The sequence below is a fragment of the Eschrichtius robustus genome, chromosome 16 (assembly GCF_028021215.1).
Source record: "Eschrichtius robustus isolate mEscRob2 chromosome 16, mEscRob2.pri, whole genome shotgun sequence".
Taxonomy (NCBI): domain Eukaryota; kingdom Metazoa; phylum Chordata; class Mammalia; order Artiodactyla; family Eschrichtiidae; genus Eschrichtius; species Eschrichtius robustus.
The window spans coordinates 30,719,242-30,740,737 of NC_090839.1; the positions used below are offsets into that span (position 1 = coordinate 30,719,242).

Below are 21,496 nucleotides of genomic sequence, written 5' to 3' on the forward strand. Positions count from 1 at the left end.
CATGCCAGATCTTTTTTTAGTTGTGGCATGCAGGCTCCTTTTAGTTGCGGCATGCAGGATCTAATTCCCTGACCAGGGATGGAGCCCTCGGTCCCCTGCATTGGGAGCGTGGAGCCCTAACCGCTGGACCACCAGGGAAGTCCCTGGGCTGGTCTCTTTTAGGCGAGCAATTCACCTGGTGCTTGTTGGGATTTTTCTTTACCCTCAAAAGTCAAACATTTTGCCAGTATAATTCTCAGTATAGGCATTTTTCTGTTACTTTTCCAGAAATAAAAAAGGTCTTCTTTTCAACTGAGAAAAGTTTTCTTCTATGTTCTTTCTTGTCCATTCTATGAACAGATTGTTTTGGATTTTTTTCTCCCCTAAAATTATCACGTTGGATTGCCATTGTCAATTAAATCTCTTTGTCCCTTTTCTCTGAATCCTGGAGACACTATCTCAAGTTTTTTGTTTTTGTTTTTTCAACATCACTGATTTAATTTTCTTCAAAGGTACTCTGTTTTCTCTAATAAAATATTTCATTCTGTTTATTTTCCTTTCATTTTAGCCATTTTCTACCCACCTCTGTCTTGATCTCAACTTAATCTCTTTTTATAGTTCTCTGTTCTTATGTCATGGAGAATGTGGTTTTGCATCTTAAGAACACCAGGAAAATAAGAGAATAATCGTATCTGGCTCTGTTCTAATGCATATGAAAACCTTGATAATGTGGACAGTTTTCTGGGAAATAAAATTATAAAAATAAGAAAGATGTTGAAAATATTATCCAAGAAAGATGTCCAAAACAGGCTCTAGGCCCAGATGGTTTAATGGAAGAATTCTCTCAAACTTTCAATGAACAGATAATCCTCACCCTGTAAGTCTGTATCAGAGCACCCGAAACCAAAAATGGTAAATATTTCATTTCATGAAGCCACAATTCGCAATAAAGGAAGATTAGAAAGGAGAACTACAAACCAGTCATACTTATCAGTTCAGAGGGGGAAAAAAATCCTAAATACAAATCAAGGAAATAAAATTAAATATTATTGTATATGAACTTAATAATCCATGAGTGTGTTAAATGAGAAAAACAATCATCATAATAGATGCCAAAAAGTCATTCAAAAATCAATACCCCAAAGAACCCTCATAATTAACCAGGAATGGTTGAAATTAAGATTCAATATTTTGTGCTACCTTGACAAAATCTAGAGGGCCTCAAATGGCCTAACTGAAAGTTGCCCTAGTCAAACAATCCTCCTTATCAAATGGACAAGGTGCAGTTTCTGCTTATCTCTGAGTATTGTAGTGGGTTTCAGTTCTCTGCCGGCCCTCAGATTTATTCAAACAAGCCAATCAGATCCCCTGCAGGAACCAGGGGGCACTCACCCTCTTGCTGCTACAAAGTCTGCCTCCCACAGTCCCTGGTTGTTCACTGTATTCCTGAGTGCAACACCTGTGTGGCCCTGGGTGGCTTGTGGTGTTCTCCTCCCCTGGGCTGTGAGTATATGTGCTGTCAATCTCACCTGCTCAGTTTCAGGTATTGTGTTTGGCTATCCCCATAACCCTAAGGAGGGAATCTCTGCCTCACCAATGGGGTGAAGAGCAAGTAATTAAAACAAGAGTATATCAGACTAACAGGGAATTCCCTGGCAGTCCAGTGGTTAGGACTCCTCATTTTCTCCGCCAAGGGCCCGGGTTTGATCCCTGGTCGGGGAACTAAGATCCTGCAAGCCGCGAGGCGCAGCCAAAAAAAAAAGAGTATATCAGGCTAACAAGAATTAAAAATCCATGTTGGTGAGGATGTAGGGAAATAGGAAATCACAAAGTGTTTTTTTTTTTTTTGGTTGCGTTGGGTCTTCATTGCTGTGCGCCGGCTTTCTCTAGTTGCCGTGAGCGGGGGCTACTCTTTGTTGTGGTGCGTGGTTTTCTCATTGTGGTGCTTCTGCACGGGCTCTAGAGCGCGAACTCGGTAGTTGTGGCACGCGGGCTTAGCTGCTCCGCGGCATGTGGGACCTTCCAGGACCAGGGCTAGAACTCGTGTCTCCTGCACTGGCAGGCGGATTCTTAACCACTGAACCACCAGGGAAGCCCCACAAAGTATTTTTGAGAGTATAAATTGGTACAACCTTTTGGGAGGACAATTGGGTAATTTATTAAAATGAGAAATGCGTATATCCTTGGACCCAACAATTCCATTTCTGGAAGAAATACCATCACAAATAATATGACAGATGTACAAAGACAGTCATTGACATAATGGTGTAATAGTCAAAAAAAAGTTTTTTTAAACCTAAATACATCAATCTACTAAGAGAAGATTGATCAAGTGAATAACAATGCAACCAATGCAATGCAAATCCAAAAAACCAAGTGGCAGAATCACATGTATACACACTATACTCTAATTTTTCTATTATTTTTAAAAGAATATATATGTACACGCATAGAAAAGTCTGGAAAGATACATACCAAACTATTAACAGTGGCTACCTTGAGATGGTGGGATTTCAGGGAGCATGACAGAAGAGAGGACTCTAGGCACTTTGGTAATGTTTGCACTTTTTAAAACAAGCATGTGTTACTTTTGTAAAACAAAATTTTTTTTTAAGGTAAAGAAGTTTGCTTGCAAGAATAAACAGGTGAGTAAGCTCTGAAAATTTAGACAGACTATTAGATATTAAATATTTGCTCAAAAATCCCTGCCCCAATGGAGTTTGCGTTCTAGTGGGAGAAGACAATGAGTAAAATATATAGTGAATTAGAAAGTGGTAAGTACTAAGGAGAAGTTGAGACTGCAGGGGATCCCAATTCTGAATAAGATAGAAAGTCTTGCTGAAGAAGTGCACTCAAGTTACAGACCTGGAGGGGAGGGAAGCAAGCCTGAAGTATAAAAGAGGTTCCTAGGATGCAATCATTTTATCTATAACAAAATGAGCTTTTCTTTTTCAATGTTTTGTTTTATTGCACTAAAGCTTCCAGACAGAAAAATGGTTAAACATTAAAACATTATAGTTTTTAATAAGATCAATAACTACAAAAAGAGGGACTTCACTGGTGGGGCAGTGGTTAAGAATCCGCCTGCCAGTGAAGGGGACACGGGTTCGAGCCCTGGTCCCAGAAGATCCCACATGCTGCAGAGCAACTAAGCCCGTGCGCCACAACTACTGAACCTGCGCTCTAGAGCCCGCGAGCCACAACTACTGAGCCCGAGTGCCACAACTACTGAAGCCCACGCGCCTAGAGCCCATGCTCTGCAACAAGAGAAGCCACCGCAATGAGAAGCCCAGCAACCGCAACGAAGAATAGCCTGCACGCAGCAACAAAGACCCAAGGCAGCCAAAAAAAAAAAAAAAAAAAAAAAACTACAAAAAGAATTAGCATTGTTAAAAATCTACCTTTTTTTCTTTTTTGGCCACGCCACGTGGCATGCGGGATCTGGTTCCCCAACCAGGGATCGAACCCGTGCCCCCTGCAGTGGAAGTGTGGAGTCTTAACCACTGGACCACCAGGGAAGTCCCAAATGTCTACCCTTTTAAACGGCACTGGCCCTAGATTGTTTTATGGTTGAGTTCTACCAATCTATAAACAGGTCATTCTAAATCATAGGGAAAGAGGAAAAGCTCTATGGACCTAGAGATTATCATACTAAGCGCAGTAAGTCAGAAAGAGAAAGACAAATACCATATGATATTTTTATAAGGAATCTAAAATACGACACACATGGACATATCTACGAAACAAAAACAGACTCACAGACATAGAGAACAGACTTGTGGTTGCCAAGGGGAAGGGGGGTTGGGGAGGAGAAGGATTGGGAATTTGGGATTAGCAGATGCAAAGTATTATATATAGGAATAATAAACAAGGTCCTACTGTACAGCACAGAGAACTATATTCAATATCCTGTGATAAACCATCATGGAAAAGTATATGAAAAAGAAAATATGTATGTATAACTGAGTCACTTTGCTGTACAGCAGAAATTAACACAACACTGTAAATCAACTTTTTTATACTTCAATAAAATTAAAAAGAAAAAAGGAAAGCTCTCTGTTTTATAAAGGTAGAATAATCTTAATGCCAAAATCTGACAAATGAGACAAAAGAAAATTGTGTGATTGATTAATCACCTGTCTTCCCCACTAGCTTGTAGCACCCATGTAGACAGGATCCTTTTTTAAAATTCCATATTTCCATCTTAATACTCTGGTAAGCAGAATAATGGCCTTCCAAAGATGTCCAAGTCCTAATTCCCAGGACCCGTGACTATGTTAGGTTACATGGCAAAGGAGAATTAAGATTGTAGCTAGGGCTTCCCTGGTGGCGCAGTGGTTGAGAGTCTGCCTGCCAATGCAGGGGACATGCGTTCGAGCCCTGGTCTGGGAAGATCCCACATGCCGCGGAGCAACTAGGCCCGTGAGCCACAACTGCTGAGCCTGCGCGTCTGGAGCCTGTGCTCCGCAACAAGAGAGGCTGCGATAGTGAGAGGCCCGCGCATCGCGATGAAGAGCGGCCCCCACTTGCCGCAACTAGAGAAAGCCCTAGCACAGAAACGAAGACCCAACACAGCCATAAATAAATTAATTAATTAATTAATTTTAAAAAAAATGGAAGAGGAAGTCGGTGGTGGATTGGGGGGGCGGGCAGGGAGATGTGACTATGGAAGTATGGTTAGAGAGATACAACGTAGCTCGCTTTGCAGATGGGGGATGGGGGCCATGGGAATATGGGTAGTCTCTTGAAGATGGAAAAGAGCCTCCAGAAAGAAACATAGCCTTACCTTGATTTTAGCCCAGTAAGACCTGTATTGGACTTCTACATAACTACAAGATAATAAATTTGTGTTGTTTTACAACACTAAGTTTGTGGTAATTTGTTACAGCATCACTAGAAAACTAATGCAAGCACATAACAGACACTCAGCATTCATTTGCTGAATGATGAATGAAACCACAAAAACCCTGGGTCTATAGATAAATGGGTAAAAGATAGAAATATATCATTCACAGAATACAAATGGCTAATAAGCAGTTGTAAACATCTTCAGCTGATATTGAAGAGATGCAAATGAAAACCTATCAAATTAGCAGGCTGTTGTGATCCTTTGGGCGTCCTACCCACCAAGTTATACAGAAGGGAATTAGGGGCTCCTTCTCTGGGATGACTGGGCAGTATCTCCAGATGCCAAATTGATGAGCAGGCACTTAAATCCATGCAAACGTTTGGATGTTTGTACTAAAGCTTTTTCCAGCTTGCTTTATAAATAAAGGAAATAAAAACCTCCCCAATTGGGCCAAAAATTCTTAGGAATGACCAGTAAAAGTCTTGGGGGTTATCTAGACCAATATAAAACTATAAGTGAAATGTTGATGACCCAAGCATGCTGGGGTGTTTTACAAACTGCTGATGTTCACACACACGCGCGCACACACACACACACACGGCCCGTGAAAAAGGAAATTTAAAGGAAAAATACAAAAACATTATTAGACTATATTCTCTTTTTTACCACTATTCTTTACTAATGGCACATTTTACCTAAGATAGAAGATGGTTTTATGTTCCCCAGGAATTTTTCTTTTCTGTAACATTTTTCTTTTCTGTTTTTACATAATTGATGCTTTGTTTATATAATACTAACAGACAGACTTATCTGTACCTATATGATATAAACCTCACTGCAAGATATTTAGAAACAAGGTAAAAAGGAATACAAGTCACCACCCCACCTGCCATCTCAGGTGAGTTTTATGTACTCACCTCTATTTGTGAAGCATGTTGGTCCTTCTTAAAGCCCCAAGCAAAATAATATTTTAAATGATTATTGCATCACGGAAATTATGGTCATGCCCAAACCTCTAATCAATTTTATGGAAACTTGCAAACTCCAAAAATGTTACCAGATTTAATTTTTGTGAAATCTGGGGTAAATTTGTCCAGCAGAAAGTCTTCTCTGTAAACTCTGTACATTATCATTACAGATAGGTACACTGGTGGTTAAATGAAACTTTTATAACCTGCCTTGGGGGCCCACATTTCCCATGTGTCCAATACGCACAAACTAAAAAGGCATCAAGACAACTGTCAAACTAGACATCAAGCGTGTGTCTACACAACTACTATGCGGTTTAGCTCAACAAAAAAGTGACTTGACTTACCTCATTGATGAGGAATAAAGGAAAATAAAACAACAGAAGTATTTATCTCAGTTACTCAGTTACGATACAGTCATAACATTACTGGTTTTAGTTCTGGTGTAATTATTATTATTATGGATGTGTTTTTTGTATCATGTTAGAAATTTAAGTCAAATTGTAAAATCATATAAGAAAGTTAAAGTGACTAAAATTGGTCAGAGTAAATCTAGCAGGTTATATAAAGGGATATATTTAAACAAGTTTAGTGTTACAGTATCAGTATTTGGTAGGTTCTCTTATGAGGTTCCTTTACACACTTATCTGTAATGAGTAATCAAATATTGCATTAACCAGTCAAAAATTATGTACGGTGTCAGAAGAAACCAAGCAAAAAAATTCTTTTCAATGTCCCCACTATAGTCTACATTGCTTTTGGTACAATTCTGTGACTACTAAAAGTTATGTATGATACACAACTCTTCACTCAGATACTGCCCTGTCAATACAAAAGGAACAAGCTCCTTAGAACCCTGGTTTTCAAACTGTAGGTCGAGATCTGTGAGTGGGTTAGAGAAACAGGGAGTTCCCTGGTGGTCTAGTGGTTGGGATTCTGCGCTTTCACTGCCATGGCCCGGGTTCGGTCCCTGGTCGGGGAACTGAGATCCCGCAGGCTGCTCGGGGCAGCCAAAAAAAAAAAAAAAAAGAATAGAGAAACAAATATCAACACGCATCAAACCGTGACAAGCAAAGGATTACTGTGAAACTTTAGCCTGTTCATTATCTCTATATATGCACACACATGTACCAAGTCCTTGATGTAAAACGGATTTCTTAGTAAGAGATACTGTCAAAAATTTTTGAAAAACACAACATTGGTAGAATAGTTGTCTCCAATCTTGGGGCCAGGGCTTAGGACTGGAGGTGTCTGGGGCATGCACTTGTGAAGGCTTGCTGCAGTGCCCTCCAACAGTACAACGGGGGCATGGAGGGAGGAGGTGATAGAGTAATAAAGATTTGTGGGATATGAAGATTGCGACGAAGGCTTAAGAAATGAGTTAGTGATTTAAAACACTAATTAAACATCCCCCTGACACTTCACCAAATACAGCCCAAATCTCTGGGCTCAGTATTTACCACCCTTCCCAGCTGGGTCCCAAGCTCCCTTTACACCCTGTCTCACCTTTGCCCCCACCCAACACTTCATGCCCCTCAGTGAACCACAAACCTTTACATTCTGCACACCTGGCTTCTCCTCAGCCCAAAAGGCCTCATCTTGTAATTACAGGCCGTGCACCTGTTGGCTGAATGATGGGCGGTATCCCTGCTATATTAATAGCATTGCCCTGCCCCCACTTGTGGATGGGGCCATGTTTTGTTTACTGTGATTCCCTGGGGTGCTTAGCATCCTGCCTCATACTTAGTATTTAATAATTTTCCAACTCTTGACCAATTTTGTAAACAACCATTTTGATAAGACAAGTTTATTATATGGCTCTCCAACCTCTGCTTGTCAATATACCTTGAAGGTGCCTTAAAAAAGAAAAGTTGTGGGACTTCCTGGCAGTCCAGTGGTTAAGAATCTGTGCTTCCACTGCAGGGGTGCACGGGTTCAATCCGTGGTCGGGGAACTAAGATCCTGCATGCTATGCGGTGCAGCCAAAAAAAAAAAACAGTAGTGATAGAACCGAACTGAACCACACTGGACTCTATTGGGAGCAAAATGCTTTCAAAATAGACCTGTTGGGCTGGGCTGTGAAGATAAGGCACCTAGAACTAGCACAACAAGCACTGTGTAATTTAGGGGTTACAAAAATCAAAACTTATCTGATTGGTTGAAGCCATCAGTCTAGAGTTCCTGATGGAAGGGGGAAATCTGTGAAAGAGGAGCCACACAACAGGTTGAGGACTCAGATACGTCCCTGGCTCTGAATCACCATCCTTCAGTCATTTATATTCTCAGCCACCTGAAATAACCACCCTGGTACTCCAGGATAAGTAAAAACTGTACCCTCAGGAAAAAATAAAAATAAAAATGGAGTTAGTGAATAAGCAAATGGAAATCCATGGTATTTAAATGTTTAAAATCAGTTTTAGCATTGCATGTACAGATCAGTAATGTAATCATTATGATACCTTGTGTGTTTGGTCAACTTTTTAAGGTATAAAAGTATGTAAAATAATTTCATATACAGCTGACCCTTGAGCAACATGGGTTTGAACTGCTTGGATCCACTTACACGCAGATTTTTTTCAGCAGTAAATACTACAGTACAGCACAATCTGTGGTTGGTTGAATCCGCAGGTGCAGAACCACAGATAGGGAGGAACCTCCGTATAGAGAGCCAGCCATAACTTATATGCAGATATTTGCCTGTGCAGAGGGCCAGCGCTCCCAACCCCCCGTGTTGTTCAAGGGTCAACTGTACTAATTTGGGGAGTTTAAATGCTTAGAAATATTTAAGTAATAATTAATGTTTACACACTTGAAAATTTGTCTAAGCGGTTAAACTTGAAAGTTTTATTAGTTGTTAAAACAGTTTGTACATATTTAGAAAAATGTTAATCGCTTACTGTCTGAAGAACTATTCATTTGATACTTTTATTAGACTAGTGGATTGATTACTAAATAACGCACAAAGGGTTACAGGTTTTCCCCCTCTACACTAAGCCTCTGGGACATTAAGAGTCTTAGAAGCCTTCTGGGATATGAGGAAGGGTTGTGCCTTTTTCTCACTCCTGGCCTGTGGGCAGTGTCCTGAAGGTAGAATGTGGCGGCTTGGGCCGCCATAGTCATCTTGCTACATGGATGGCAGTGGCTGAGGATGGTTGAGGGAAAGGATGGAAGAGACCTGGAGCTACTGTCTTGCTCTTCCAGAGAAGCTCCTTCCACTGGGGATTTTAATTACTTGCAACTTTACGGCCTGCCTTTCCACCCCACCCTCACTTCCTTCGCTGGCTCTCAACCTTGGCTACACATTGTAATCTCTTACTTATGTTCACTGGACCCCAACCCCAGAGATTCTGATTGAACTGGTCCAGGGTGCAGCCTGGCACAAGACTGCAGTAAACTCCCCAGGTGATTCTAACAAGCAACCAGGGCTGAGAACCACTGCTCTAACTGTAAGCTCTTCTTTTCCCTTTGGAATTTTATCTTTCTATTTCATACTGTGGTTATCTATGTCTATTTCTTCCTTCTTCCTAGACTGTGGGCTCCCAAATGGCCTTCCAAACAATGCATGTGGCCCTTCCCAGCTCCAGGGGACTTCAAGTGTCCATCGCTGATAGAAGTAGCAGAGTTATGCCTTATTTGGAATTTAGGTTCTATAGTCTATGCTTATGGCATCAAATGAGTCAAAATCACCCTTGACAATCCCTCAGGAAGGCTCTGTTCTGGGAGTCTGATGTCCTGTCTCCCCATCACCATCTACATAGACCGTTTCCTCCTAGACCGGAACAGAAAGCTGCCTCCTCCTCCACCAGGCACCAGAGGAAGTAGGTGGTTGTGTTTAGGCGCCATCTTGCATAAAAAATACACATTTAAACACATGCCTCACCCTCAGCACAGCAGGAAGCTCATGCCATGAACAGCCCACAGGAACCAGAGTGCTGACCCTACAGGAGACACACATCTCCCATCTCAACCCACTCTCGAGCATATGGTCCTTACGTCCACCAGTGCGTGGAATCACCCACACCATTTAAAACTTTTTGTCAAGGATGTAGAGCTGAATTCATGTGAGGTACTATATGAAGCAATGTCCCTCCACTGCACAATTCTATCCAGCTCAAACAGGTCTTCCCCTTTCTTCTCCCTGTCCCACAAGCAGCTGGCCCAGCCTCTCTCCTCCCTGACCTCCCTTCCGTCCCTCTTAAGGCTGATGTTCCCTAGGACTCTATCCTTGGCACTTCTCATTAACTCTTCTTCCTAAGGGCTCTCATGGTGAGAACTCCTTCCTCAGTTCGGGGAGATGTGGCCCAAGAGGATTCCCACTTTGGCTCTGGTAAGGTAGGGGAGGAGGAGTAAGACCTCATCCAGGCCTTGGGGGCTGGGCTTGCAGGACACAAAGGAACAGAGTAAACGCTTTTTTTTGAATGAATGAATGAATGCATGCTTGATAAGAACGGAACTTGTATCTGCCTCCAAAGGACCCCACCCCCACCCCCAAGATATATTCTGAGGCTGAGATTTTCACCTGCTCATCTAGCACCTCTTCTGCCACACCAAGCCACACCAAGCTCACCAGTGCTCATAGACCTTTAATCTATAACTGCCTGGCCACACTCCACCACTGCCCCAGGATGGAAGGGAGGGATAAAGATGTATAGCCAGCTAGACCATGCCAGCTCTGAGTCCAAGAGGGAAGGGCTAGGTCAGGCTGGGACCTGGGCAGGGGGCTCCCGGCCCCAGGCGATGAGGGAGTTGCTGGCCTGGGCAAGCTCGGTGATGGATACCCGGCCCCGCTGTTGGATGAAGTTAGCCATGGCAGCCAGTTCCTCCGGGGTTATGTAGATGAACTTGCCCCGATCGTCAATCACACCTGTGGGGACATGCAGGTTGTGGGGCTGAGCCCTCCCCACCTGGCCTGAGGATGCCCACCCACCCACCCCTCCTGCCTGCCTACTTGGCCTCTCCTGGCTGTATCCAATCTTGGCTAGGTGAGTCAAATCAGGTTTCCTTGCCTGTCCTCGTCACTCAAAGCCATCCCCAGGCCTTAGCGTGTCCTCCTTGTAACTGCATCCCCCTCCTCAGTACACTGCTCCCCCAACCCGGGGTGGTCATCCTACCTCTGCAATAAGTCCCTGCAGCACCACGTGGCTAGATACTCCCCAAGGCCAGGGCCCGTAATGACTGATTCTTATCCTCTCACCTGTAAGAGTTCCCTCAGTCAGCAGGTCCTGGATGCGGTTTATGGTGTCCTATGAGGAGAACAGTTCTCAGAGCAGAGATGGGTGCTGCCGTCCCCAGAAAAGGCACTCGCAACCTCCCTCCCACCACAGCCAAATCTACTCCTCTCCTTCTCGTGGCCACCCTGCAATGTGACTCCATGTTTCTCCTTTGGAGGGACCGAGAGAGAAGGGGCTCTGGTCCTGGGACCCTGCAGGACCCCTGAGAGAGGCTCTCTTCCAACCAGGGGAGAACCGTTGGTGACATTTGACCGAGAAGGCTGGTATAGCCTGTTGTAAGACAGCTGTCAAGGTAACTGGATTTGGGCTGCTAAGAGTGATGGGGTTTAGACATTTTTCTTTTTTCTCCCTGCCTGTTTTCCAACTAGTTAGAAAGGCAGGATTCCTGGGGTGCCAAGAGATTCCTACACTCTACTCATTCTTGGTTGGGGGCAAGGTGGAAGGGGCATCAAGACTTTCCATCTTTAGGGCAGGCCCTCTCTTACAACCACACAGACCCCATGGCCACACTCCATGTAACAGGCCACCTTGTAGGGCTTACCTGAGTCCGCAGGCCCACCTGGGAAGCCAGGTCTTCCAAGAGCACAACCTTGGACTGCTACAAACAAAAGGAGGAAAGGGAGTGAGGCTGAGCTTGAGCAAATCCTTCTCAGCACTGGAACCCTCTGAAGTTGGCATTCTGATCCGATCTGCTCTGGGTGGCTGGATAAACACTGTGTAGATTCCTATGGGAGAGCCTTGCTCCCTTCACACACGACTCACGCACTCTCCCAACTACCCATATGGAGAGACACACACATTCATAACCTCTCTCATTCCCTTGCTTGTGGGCAGAGATCTGCCCGAAACTACCACCTGCCCCCCAGGCTCCTGGACCGAAGACCACCCTGAGACAGACTCACAAGTGGAAAACCAAGCACAGCTGCCACCTTCTTCTCTGCAACCAGACGTATCTTTCTAACATCTTGGGCAAGTTGGAAGGGGAAGCACCATAGAGATGAAGGGGAGGGGTGACAGTCACCAAAAGCTATTTAAAAAAACTTTTTCTAGGACTTGTATTTGCTGAGAACCTGCCAGGACAAGGTACTGAGAAGGTGTTGGGGAAGCAATGTTGAAAAAGACATAGCTCACAGCCCCGCCAGGAAGAAGGTGAGAATGTGGAGAAGAACAGAGCAGATAAAAGGCCCCAATAAGCCAGGGCCTCGGTAGAAGCTCATTCTTGCCTCGCCTTTGCTCAAGGACCCCTGGCCTGGAGAGTACCACAACCCTGACACGCCCATACTTCTTTTTACCCATCCTCTTCACGCCGTAGGAGCCCCCCTTAAAATAACTGTTGATAACACTGCTCAGTGCTTTCCACACACAGCCATGTGCCACGTGCCTCCCTCACATCCTCAGGAGAAACGTTAGTTCCCAGGGATGCAGCTGAGGGTCCACTGCTGGATCCTACACATGCACCTGCCCCTGCCTCCCCCGCCTCTCTCAGCATATGACTTGAGAGAAGGCGGTCTTTTGCGTTTCTGTGTATCTTCCATAGCAAATGAGCTGGGGTAGGAGTGACACGGTGACACCGCCCCAGCTGCAGATGGCATGTGACTGTTTGAAATGCCAAACCGAATACGTAAGCAGGGAGGCAAGTGAGCGGCAGTTGGGCCACAGTGTGGGCAAGCACAAGGTGACCTGGCCAGCCCGCCTCTACCTACAAAGCAGGGAGTGGGTGCTGGGCTCCGAGCGACAGCTCAGAGTGGGAATATGGAGTCAGAGACCAGGTGGTCTCTGAAAACCTGGCCTGAGGGGCTGCTGGGGCCAAAAGTATGTTTGGCAAAACAAACCAACCAACCCAGCCTCAATCAGAGAGAAGAGTGGAGTAACAAGAGCAAGCTATGCCTGTGCACATAACTGCTGCGCACAGAAATGTCCCTCCAGTTCTGAAACCCTAAGACGAAAGGGCCCATCCCCTTGGAGCCAAGAGGAAGGTGGGTAGGCTGAATTTTGGAAGTTCTCCTTCTCCCTGCAGACAGCAGCTCTGGGAGAATCAGCTAGCATAGGCTGGAGAGACTTCTAAACTCCAAAAGAGTTTGGAGAACCCCCAGAAAATGGCCCCTCCAGAGAGGTGCTGAGAGCGAGGGCTGGCACTGCCCTGGGTACCTTTTCTCAGGCCTCTGCCTTGGAGAGGGGGACCTGAAGCTGATGCAGGAGGGCTTCCTGGAGGAGAGACTCAGGACTACATTGCTGCCCACCGGGTAGGTGGGGACAGTGAGCTCCAAACAGCAGCAGGAAAATGTGAGATACCCTGCCCAGGGTTGCAGCCCTCAATCAAGTGTGCCAGGGTGGAGAATGGGCTCCATCAGAGGGGAATGGCGGCAGTCTGAGGGAGCCTTCTCCCTCTCGGGAGCCCTAGCCCCCAGCTGTGAGCCTAGCCCCTCGCCGGCTGGGAGGTGTCTAAACCCCGCTCTCTTCTGGGAGAGGTGGGGGAGGGTTAGCAAGCCCCCAGCTCCTTGGTGCCCCTGGTTACCACTCCCACTACCGCCTCCGCTCCCTCTGCATTCCTTCCCTCAGCCGCCTCTGCACCCCTTAGCTGCACTTGAAAACCTCTCCCCTCATCGCATCCTTTGTGGGAGAGGAGAAGTTGCTTAGCAGCAAAGCAGAGCAGGACGTGCTTATGCAACACAACCCGGAGCAGTATCTGGGAGGCCTGCGCTGCAGCTGTAAACAGAAGGGGGCACACCTGCTGCCCTGCCCCAGATTCCAAAGGAAACATCATCCTATATCCCCCGGAAGACCCAAGTTCCTGGTTGGGAACACACGGCAGGGGATGCTTGTTTCACCTCAGTAGAGCCTCAGTATGACAGAACTGGCAGAAAACACACGTGAAGAAACTTGAAAACACAGTGACTCACTGAGCATGGGGTCTGAAGAGCAGGGAAACTGTCAAACCCTAAGCGTGAGGAAGCGATCATAGACTCGCACCTCCCACACAGACCAGGTGCTTCTCCACCTTTGGGGTCAGAGAAGAAGGGACTCTCCTGTCCAGGACCCCAGCAGCTCAGCCTCTCTTGGTCCACCTGCCCACTCCTGCACAAGCTTGAGTGAAACGCCTGCAGCCCCCGCTCAGGCCTACTCCCTCCAGGTCCTGAAGATGCCTCCAACATGCACACAGGAAGCAGGCAGCTGACACCCAGGTTCTGCTCTGTGGCTTCTTACCTTAATGTAGTTGATGAACTCGGCCAGGAAGCTGTGGGACTGGAGGAGCAGAGAAATCAAGGTGAGTGTCCCTCTGGCAGGGGCCACAGGGTCTATGCCTACACACCTGCCCATCTGAATGCCACTTGCCTGCCCTGCCTGTGTGCCTGTCCAACCACCTGCGTGAGCAGTAGAGCCTCCTGTGGTGTGGGGATCAAGGCACCACTTCTCCCAAAAACAAGGTCTCAGCCGCTAGAGCCTGCTGATCCTCATGCCCACCCGCCTCTCACTGCCTGACTGGGGAGGCAGGTGAGGAGCAGCGGGGTGTCTGGGATGGGGTGGCTCATCTTTTTGGGCATAGGGAGGGGTTTCCTAGGGGTGGTGGGCCCACCTGCTCCTCAGTCATGGTCTCACCCACACCCTCTTCCTCCACCACGAAGGCCTCCTTCAGTTTCAGATACTCTTCATGCTCCCGCTGGGCCTGCTCCTCCCGGGCTTTCCTCTCCTCCTCCTCCTGTGGACACAGAAGAGGCAAGAGTCAGATATTTTAGGGTGAGTGCCCACCCTATCCTGTTCTGGTCTCTGCTGCCCCCACAGGGCAGCAGAGCATCCAGCCCAGCCCTTTCTCAGGGACAGAGCTCCGTTAAGACCTTGATCCCTCTGGCCCCTAAGCTGAACAGCAGGATCCCTCTTCTCAATCAGTTCCATCACCTCCCAGAAGAATGCTGCTCAGCCCCCCTATCCCTGAAAATCCTGCCATGAACCCCCCCCATAATATCCTCCAGTCACCCCCCCACCACTTCCTGTCCTGTCATGTCCAAACTTCGTGAACAAACACCCAGTCTCCCTTTCCCTCCAATCATCCATCCATCCAGCCCACTCCAATCCGGCTTCTGCATACTCAGCTCCACCAAAACAAGTCCTGCTATGGTCTCACCCATGTCCTCCAACCACAAAAGCCAAAGGACAACCATCAGGCCTCATACCCCTGTCTTCTCAGTGGCCTGGGGCAAAGCCAACCATCCCTTCTTCCCTCCCTTGGCATCCAGACCCTACCCTCTCCTGGATTTCCTCCTGTGCCTTGGGCCATTCTTCCCGCCTCCTCCATCACTCAGCCCTGTCCCTTCTTTCTCCTTCACTCTCTGGGCCACCTCACCATGCCCACAGCATCAACAATTATGTCCTTGCCAGTGGCTGCCACAGTTGTATCCCCACCCAAATCTCTCCTTGCAAACGCACGACTGCCCAAGTGGCACACCCACTGGGCTGTCTCACAGGCACCTCAAATTGATTATGTCCCAGAAAGACCCTGTGATCTACTCCCCACACATCTGGTACTCCTCCTGGGCCCCTGGCTCAGTGAATCACACAACCATCTGGCCAGATGCCCTGGTCAGAAATGAGGCCCCATCTACTTCTTTCTTGTTATAACTTCTGGAAAACTTGATCCACCCATGTCACTCCATCACCAGCACAACCTAGTGCAACAGTCTCGCCCCAAATCAACCCATTTTCCAGAATTCTCAGAACGATCTATTTTAAACATGAAGCTAAAGCTGGGACACGGAATATACAAGATGAGCCTGGAGCATTTTGCAGTGTCAAAAGTAAGAAAGTACTTAAAAAAACAAAACAATAAGGGTATGTCAAAGGTACACAGGAGCCAACTAAAAGAGCTCCCAGTGGCCAAAGCTGGAACAATCTAAGCAAAAAAGTCAATAAGATAGCATTGGATAGGACTTCCCTGGCGGCTCAGTGGTTAGGACTTTGCACTTTCACTGCTGAGGGCCCAGGTTCAATCCCTGGTTGGGGCACTAAGATCCCACAAGGCACGTGGCGTGGCCCAAAAAAAAAAAAAAAAAAAAGATAGCATTTGGATTATAATACTAAGTTCAAATAAATATCCATAAGTCCATGTGGATACAAATAAACAATTGGGGACTTCCCTGGTGGCACAGTGGTTAAGAATCCGCCTGCCAATGCAGGGGACACGGTTCAATCCCTGGTCCGGGAAGATGCCACATGCCGTGGAGCAACTAAGCCCGTGCACCACAACTACTGAGCCTGCGCTCTAGAGCCCACAAGCCACAACTACTGAGCCCATGCACCGCAACTACTGAAGCCTGTGTGCTCTAGGGCCTGTGCTCCACAACAAGCCACCGCAATGAGAAGCCCGTGCACTGCAATGAAGACCCAATGCAGCCAAAAGATAAATTATTTAAAAAAAAGAAAAAAATTTTTAAAAATTGCTTTAAAAAAATAAAACAATTGAATAAAGAAAGAAGAAAAGATAAATCTGTACAAAAGAATTCCAAATACTTTATGTAAATACTCTCCTCTTAAGAACGTGGAACATAGCTCCCTACTCCGTAAGTGTGGGCTGTGCAGTGACTTGTTTCCAAAGAAGCATGGGAAATGGGGAAATCTGGCAAATGTAACCTTAGCCAGGTGATCAAGGTTAACATACTAGTGATAAGTCAAGTTGATAACATGTACCCTTGCTATGTTGTGGTGAGGATGACACTTCACCTCCGGTCTTCCTTCCAGAAATCTATAACCCCCAGTCTAACCGTGACAATAACATAAGCCAAATGCAAATAGAGGGACATTTTACAAAATACTCGCCCAACAGTTCTCAAAACTGTCAAGATCATCAAAAGCAAAGAAAGTCTGAGAAACTGTCACAACCCAGAGGAACCTAAGGAGATATGACAACTAAGTGTAATGTGGTATCCTGGATGGAACCCTGGGAAAGAAAAAGGATATTTGGGGAAAGCTAATGAAATCCCAATAGTGTGTCAAATTCACTTAATAATAATGTATTAATATTAGTTGTGAGAAATATACCACAGTAAGGTATGATGTTAATAATAAGGGAATCTGGGGTGCAGGGGAGAAGAGTCCCAGAATATTTAAGGTGCATTATTAGGATCAATATTCAGAAAGGTAAAAAACTCTCTCAACTAATGCCTCCCCTCTGCTATGTTCCAGCCCATCTGCTATAGCACCCATAGCCAGGCTTCCTGCCATCCAGTGTCCCTGGACAATAGGGCCAGTAGAGGCCAAAGGCACCATGCTATGGGGTCTTCCCAGCTGGGCAGCCCTGGCTCTCACCCTATATACCCCACATCTTTGTGATGTTGCCTTTCTTCGGCACCTGATTCTCAGAAAGAAGGAAGCATCTGGCAAACAAAGGTTGATTCACCGCCCTTATTGCAGTGGCATCCATTCCCTGAGCATCTTCTCTATGCCAGGCCCCAAACAGAACCTGGTACAGATACGATCCACCATCTCTTACAATGTCCTTTAACAGCCTCAAGACCCTTGGGATCCAGAACCCCCACTCCGCCACCTTACCTCTCTGACCCCTTTCCTTCTTCCTTCCCCTGCTCTAGCCACTCTGTCTCAATGTTCTTCAAATGCTTCAGGTGTGTCCAATAAATCACATGCACAAAATTCCAGTCTCAGGCTCACTTTTCAGCAGCAGCTTTACAGAGGCTGCACCTAGAGCTCAGGGACCAAATAAACCAGGGCCTGCACCTGGCTCAAGGCCCCTCTTCTAGGCTGGAGGTGTTGGGAAGCGGCATGGGTATCAAGGCTGCCTGGGCAGCTGTCAGAAGTCAGCATCGGGGGACTGGCTCACCTTCTGTTCCTCCTCCAAGCGAAGCCGCTCCTCCTCCTTTTTGCACTCTGCCTCACGCTGCGACTCCAGGCGTTTCCGCTCCTCACGCTCAGCCTCCTCTGCCTGGAGAAAGGCCTTCATAGGGGGCATATCTCCACCCCCAGTTAGAGCTTGCCCACCTCCCAAACAGGCCAGGCTAGGCCAGGCCTGGCCACAGACGAAGGTTGCAGGAGATGGAGACAGGCAAGCATCAAATACCAGCCCAGCATGCAAAGAGCCTCGAGGGGAGGGTCTGCCATTTAGAAGACCCTTTCCCACTTCTCAGAGCTGTACCCCATCCCTCCTGCTTGCCTCACGCTGGGCTTTTCGTGCTTGTTTCTCCTCCAGCTTCCGTAGTTTCTTAGCTCCAATTTTCCCTAACAGGTGAGTTTCCACTGGCTTCTCGATGTCTTCTTCCTCTTGGGCTGAGTATGGTCAGAGAAAGACACTGCAGGTCCTGACCATGGAAGACTGATGATGATGGATCCACCCTACTCCTTGTCCCTCTCCTTATGGGCGGATCTCCTTCCACTCACTTGCAAATACCACTAGCCCAGCTCTGCCCTCTAGAGGCCTCTGCCACGCAGAAATTCATCTGGGTGTGTGTGTGTGTTAGGTGTGGGGGAGGGGTGAGGGAATCATGAGGCAAGGAAACAGACGATAACTTTAGATCTGCATAGCCATAAAGAAAGCACTCTAACCCAAGGGTTAAGCCCTCAGGAAATGAGTGTGCCCACACAAGGAGAGTGCTGGAATAGAAGGAGTGGACTGAAGAACTCTCTAGGTCAATCTAAAGACTCCTGCCCTTGGACTTCCCTGGTGGTGCAGTGGTTAAGAATTCGTCTGCCAATGCAGGGAACACAGGTTTGATCCCTGGTCTGGGAAGATCCCACATGTCCAGAGCAACTAAGCCTGTGTGCCACAGCTACTGAGCCTGTGCTCTAGAGCCCGTAAGCAACAACTACTGAGCCCACGTGCCGCCACTACTGAAGCCCACGCGCCTAGAGCCCTTGTTCCGCAACGAAGAGTAGCCCCCGCTCGCCGCACTACAGAAAGCCCGCACTCAGCAACGAAGACCCAGTGCAGACAAAAATAAATAAATAAAAAGACTCCTGCCCTCCTGTTTGGACACTGAGAGCCACAATGAAGGAAGAGGGGGTTGGCTCAATGGAATAGGGATCAGGGTCCAGAGCTGCTAGTCCCCGGGAGCAAAGCCTGGGTCCTAAGTCTCCCCTAACTACATCCTATGGCTCCCAGATATCCCTCCCACACTATGGCTTCACACCCCACTCTTCTGCCCAGCTTTGGCGGTCCCCTCACCCTCTAACCCAGGCCCTTTCTCCACCAGGCTGGGCCCCTCTCACCTGGGATGACGGCCTCCCCCTCATTCTCAACTTCTTCTGCCCAGGCCACCCGCTGGGCTCGACGCTGGGCCTGCAGGCGGCTGCCCAGGTCCCTGCGGCGCCGGGGCCTGCCCCCAGTTCTCTGCTCCTCGGGCTCCAGGGGCAGAGGCTGGGCCACTCGGCCTGCTACTACTGCCTCCTCTTCATTGTGCAAAGGCTCTTGGACAGCTGTAGGGAAGAGAAGAACCATGATTCTGTCCGGCAGCCCAAACCACCTCATGGCAGGGGGAACAGCGTCCTGGAAGCCTCACCCTCCTCTGATCAACTTCCTCCAGGCTCCCGCTGCCCATAGCACAAAGTCCCAATTTCTCAGTCTGACTGTGGAGGCCTTCATAACCTAAACCCAGACCTTGGTCCTATGCAGCAAGATCACCCCATCCCTCCCACCTGTGCTGATATCTTTCTTTCCTCTCAAGGCCCCACTTTTCCAGTTGACCTGTCAGGAAACTACCACCCTGCAAGATGGAGCTGAAGCTCTACCTCCTCTAGGAAGCCCACCTTGACCTCTCCAGACCTCATCTGAATGCCCACGGCAGGACTGCATTTATCTGTTGCCTGACACCACCTGGCATGGTTTTATCTGGCACCCCAGTCATAGAGCACACCCGAGGGCTGAGTCTCTCCTCTCAGGAAGATTTGTTGGCTATTTGCCTTACCTCAGCTTCTCTGTGCCCACCCCCCTCCCGCAGATGCTCTGAAGTAGCTTGTGGGCCCAAGGAGGGGGAGAGACATATACACACACCCATATGCTGATAAGAAATGATGGGGAGGGGGGCAGGATGGAGGATGACAGGTGTATCTGTTCTGTGCCCTGGAGGATGACATGGCCTTCCGGGCGGGGTGCAAAACAAGAAGGAAGGTGCATGGCCACATGGGTATTCTCCTTGAAGGTGAAGGAGCTTCCTGGAGCCACCTCATGCTCTGTTCAGCTCGTGGGTAGGTAGAAAACTTAGGTTCCCCCTTCTCGTCAGCTGCTCTGGAGCTCGCCTGGGAGGGATGGGAAACCCCTGTGGATCCCCCAACGGGCGCAGAGAAGGGCTGCCCGGATGAGGGATGGGAGTGCCCGCCAGGGCCTGGCCCTTCTGCAGTGCCAAGGGACGGGGGGGAGAGGTGAGGCGAGGCTCTCTTTTGGGGCCAGGAGAAAGGCGTAGGTACCCGGCTACTCAGTCCGCGAGCCGCAAACCTGCTCTGCGGCCCCCCGCTGGTTCCCCTTCGCGCACGTATGCGCATGCGCGCAGCCTGCCCGCCGCGGAAGGCGCAGTTATCTCGTCAGCCCAGCCAGGCAAGCCGGCGCATGCGCAGGAGTCGCGGCTCGACGGCCTACAGAGGCTCTGGAGTCAGAGGACGCGCGGCCCCACCGGCCATGGCGTGGCGACGTCTCCTACCTGCTACCACCCGGCTCCGGCTGCGAGTCAGGAAGAGGATAAGGCCGACAAGCAGAGCCGCCGCCACCAAGTACACCACCGGGGCCACCATGGCAACGCCTTCCAGGTGGAACCAGCGCGTCCACTCTGAGGCCCGGGATCTCCCAGGCCCCGCCTAACGCCCATGTGGCCCCTCCCGTTTCCCATTCTAGGCTCCGCCCACCACTCGGCCCCGCCCAGGCCGCACACTAAATTTAGAGGCCCTAATTTTTTTCTTAATCTGCTGTACAGCAATGAATGAATGAATTAATTAGCTGTATAGCAAAGTGATTCAGCTATACATATATATCCTTTTTTTTTGGCCTTGCTGCGCAACTTGCAGGATCTTAGTTCCCCAGCCAGGGACTGAACCTGTGCCCTTGGCAGTGAAAGCGCAGAGTCCTAACAACCGGGCTGCCAGGGAATAACCTACTTTTTTTTTTTTTTTTTGATACGCTTTTCTATTATGGTTTATCATAGAATACTGAATATAGTTCTCTGTGCTATAGGAACACAGAAGGTAGGAGCTTGTTTATCTATTGCATATATACCAATAGTAGCTTACATCTGCTAACCCTAACCTCCCACTCCATCCCCCCCAACCCCTCCCCCTTGACAACCACAAGTCTGTTCTATATGTCTGTGAGTCTGTTTCTGTTTCATAGATAGGCTCATTTGTCATATATTAGATTCCACATATAAGAGATATATGGTATTTGGCTTTCTCTTTCTGACTTACTTCATTTAGTATGATAATCTCTAGTTGCATCCGTGTTGCTGCAAATGAGAGGCCCTAATTTTTAACTTTAAAATGAATTC

General features: G+C 47.8%; 1 protein-coding gene across 1 annotated transcript; it reads right to left on the minus strand.

The window, feature by feature from the left end:
• Positions 1-10,361: 10,361 nt before the first annotated feature.
• Positions 10,362-20,826, minus strand: DDRGK1 (DDRGK domain containing 1). Its single transcript, XM_068523928.1, has 9 exons — positions 20,660-20,826; positions 19,236-19,442; positions 18,184-18,296; positions 17,854-17,955; positions 14,602-14,724; positions 14,232-14,270; positions 11,569-11,625; positions 10,991-11,039; positions 10,362-10,660 (listed from the first exon to the last, which is right to left on the minus strand). The coding sequence occupies exons 1-9, from the start codon at positions 20,748-20,750 to the stop codon at positions 10,494-10,496; spliced, it is 948 nt and encodes a 315-aa protein (XP_068380029.1). The 5' UTR covers positions 20,751-20,826; the 3' UTR covers positions 10,362-10,493.
• Between the last annotated feature and the right edge of the window lie 670 nt (positions 20,827-21,496).